Below are 3,352 nucleotides of genomic sequence, written 5' to 3'. Positions count from 1 at the left end.
CTTTGCAGAGACTGGCGGGGGAATGGCAGACCAATTACGGAACATTAGCGCTCTTGTCTGACATGTTTTGCATATCATATGTCTGCCACCATCACGCGTACGCAGCTGACGCATATGCAAATCCACATGATGAATGAATATCATCTCCAGTCTAGCAGAGGATTACACTGCAAGCTGAACTAAGTGTAAGGTGCTTGGGAACTAAACACACAAAATACAAATAGTAAAGTGCAAGATATTTTACCATTTGCATGTAATTGGTTTGAGAGATCGATTGTAAGATCACTTTTGAGTAATGACAGATGCCCCGTAGGCTAAAAACTAAACGATAAACTCGAAATAGGGAATGGGTTTACCTTGCACACCAGCTCCTCTCCCGTCTCAATGTTAAGAGCGCTGTGCACCCCGGACCGGTCCGCTAAAGGCAGCAGCAGGAACTGGCAGACCCGGGAGGGACCCTGGTGGGTCGCGGTGCCTGTCAAGGGACCCACATTCACGGGGGATCCTGGAGAGCTGCCGAGAAGCCCCGCGTCACTTGAGGACTCGCTGAGCCGGGCACATTTCAATACCGGCTCGTCTGAGTCCACACGCTTGTGCCAAGACCTTCCCGTGCGGATGCAAGGCACAGGGACGTTCCACTGCACGCTCATTCTGACAAACGGTCGTTCGCTGCGCACACAAAATATCCGTACCAATACCACAGGATGACTTCGTTAGAAAATCATAGTCCGAGCAAAAAACACTCACATGCCATGGTCTGATTCAAAAGCCGAAGACACAAAATCCTGATGACTTTGTTTGTACCTGTGTAAGGCTTATGAAGTGTATGCATCGGACATTCTGACGCGCTGTTTATCCATTGCCTATAGACGACGAGATCAAACCAAACTGTTCAATTCATCCAAACCAAGCAGGACTAAAACAAAACGTGCCACTCTGCACAAATGAGAAGTTGCTCCAGTCCTGCAAGCTGTGTTTACTCAACCCGTTTTGCGGTCCATTTGAGATTCCCAGCGCAGAGCTGAGGTGACCCCGAGAGAGCGACTGTCTAGCAAAAACTACGATGCTATTTCCAGAGCCCTTCTCGCAAGCGCGCTGCCGTTGGAACTCCGCCCGGTTCTGCCTCTTTGGTGACACATTGCATAGCCTCGAAGATTGAGCAATCACCACCCTGCGCCGGGAGAGGAACGGTGCTGAATGTCAAAATGCTGGTTTATGTCGGCAATGTTACCTTTAGTCTGGGCTTTGTGCCACGTTTAACACAAGGTGATATATCAAGCGCAGCTAATTAACCAGGCTCTTTACAGGTATAGGCCCATGTGTTTCACGACTTTCTTTATTGTATAGAGTTTTTATATCATGAAGGAATTCCTTGTAATGTTTCATTTTTGCAACTCAAAACACGTGTCACTATGTAGACAATAATTAACCAACATTACGACATACTTGTTAGTTTTTTATGGTCGGAATATACACGTCTCTTTGGCTTGATGGGTGGCACAAACCCGTTCATTCCTGGAGAGGTTTTTCTTTTTTTGAAAACCGTGACAACAAGTCATGCACAAAATGAAAGAGCGAAACTGCTTCTCTCCATCTCTCTCTCAAATACATACGAGCCAGTGCGCACACAGACAGCGGGTCACATAGATAAAGCTGTCGCTTCACGAATTCCTACAGGCGTTTTTTTTCTCCGAGCATATTTGTGAATGTGCAGATGACTCATCTCCATAAAGGGAAAGGCCTTGGAGTGGCGAGCGCTGTGTTTGGCATTCACATAAAAGCTGCACTTCTTGTAAAACACATCCAGTCCTGTAGAGGAGGGTAGACTGCATAGCCTCGCCGACTGACTGCGCAAAAGTCACAGCCAAAAGTGGATCGCGTAAATCGTCACCACGGAAAGAATGAAACACAATAGAATGTGGCCTGCTGATTGCCAAGGCCCCGTTTTCTCGACTGTGTGCATATATTATATTCCCCGAGTGTATGTTCGTGCCAGCAACCGCAGCTGTGTTTGGGTGAGACAGGTTTTCCTGGTTGAGAGTCAGATGAGTTAGGACCCAAGAATGCAGATAGTGTACAGAAAGGTAGTTATATAAAGCACTGGTAAGAATCCATGATCAGAAAAGGAGTGAAAGTATCTTTTGCTCTACGATCACTTGCTGACAGATTTAAATGACTACAATGAGGAAGATGACACATACACAGGGCAAAACGTTTCAAGATGATTTATGTTCTCATTTTCAGAAATGTTGTTGCTGGAATTGCAGTAGGGAGGCAGATGTAGAACTACAGGATCGACATTTTAGTGTAGCGCTTCTCTTTCAAGGTGAATGCAATTATTCTCGTTCCAGTCACACTGTTTTCTCCCACCTATTCTCGATTTAGTTTAATCTCATTGCACCATAAACGTGCTTAATGCTTAGTCATGTGGACGGGAGGCCTCTAGTGAAGGTGGTTTAAAGACTGATCTTATTGGCTGCAATGCTCAGTAATCAGTGGAACAGCTAGGGCACATGAAGCATCCACCTCAGGTCCATACATGGACTAGCTGTAGATTGGGGCTGAAATGACAGGCTATTTTTAGAGACCCTGCATTCTTTTACTGCTGGTCTTCTCACTCCTCTTCCACGATTGCTCATCAGCCGACGAGTGTGCCCGTCATCTGGTGGAGTCGGTGGAAAACAGGCTCCGGAGCTCAGACCAGGGTGTACTCTCCCAGCGTGGCACATGTGCCAGGGTCCATGGGAACATTTCCACCTTTGTTTTGACACAAACAGGTGTCAGGAAGTGGTATCGCATTGGTGTTATGTATACAGAGTGGGAGTGTGTGTTTTCTGTGGATAGTTTGTATAAAAGAAGGATGGCGTGCCTGTTTGCATGTATTTGTTTGGAGATGTGTGTGTATAACAGCAACTGATTGTGTGTGTGTGTGTGTGTGTGTGTGTGTGTGTGTAAGAGAGAGAAACAGGTGTGTGGGCATGTCTGAGAGGCCATTGAAGGTCATTCCCACTTGGTCCGATGGGAAAGGAGGAAAGCTCTGTGTCAGGCACTTCCCACTGTAATTAGCTGACTCATCTGTTAACGACACAGGGAGCTGCAACAGGAGACAGGACACGCAGAACAACAACTATATACCTCTTTACAACGCAGTAGCAGACTCCCACCCCAGGTGGAGTTCAGTCTTCAAGATTCCCAATCCATCATGCTTCCAGATCCCTAGGACTCAACAGCACAGCTCTGGTCAGTCCAGTCACACTACAGCACTGTTATCCACCACTCTGGCATGACTGCTCAATAATGATTGTCTGTGTGAACTTTAGCCAGAGGAAGAACTGACACAGGCAAATCAAAA

General features: G+C 46.7%; 1 protein-coding gene across 1 annotated transcript in view; it reads right to left on the bottom strand.

Annotated features, from left to right (window-relative positions):
* Positions 1-1,166, bottom strand: part of trib1 (tribbles pseudokinase 1) — a 6,517-nt gene extending 5,351 nt beyond the window's left edge. The window contains exon 1 of the mRNA XM_012836036.3: positions 357-1,166. Coding sequence (XP_012691490.1) covers positions 357-650 — 294 coding nt within the window. The 5' untranslated portion in view covers positions 651-1,166. The remainder of the gene's footprint in view (positions 1-356) is intronic.
* Positions 1,167-3,352: the final 2,186 nt, after the last annotated feature.

This window comes from Clupea harengus, chromosome 19 (genome assembly GCF_900700415.2).
Source record: "Clupea harengus chromosome 19, Ch_v2.0.2, whole genome shotgun sequence".
NCBI classification, from domain to species: Eukaryota; Metazoa; Chordata; class Actinopteri; order Clupeiformes; family Clupeidae; genus Clupea; species Clupea harengus.
The sequence above is the reverse complement of the archived record's forward strand: the minus strand, read 5'-3'. Positions and strand labels throughout refer to the sequence as shown.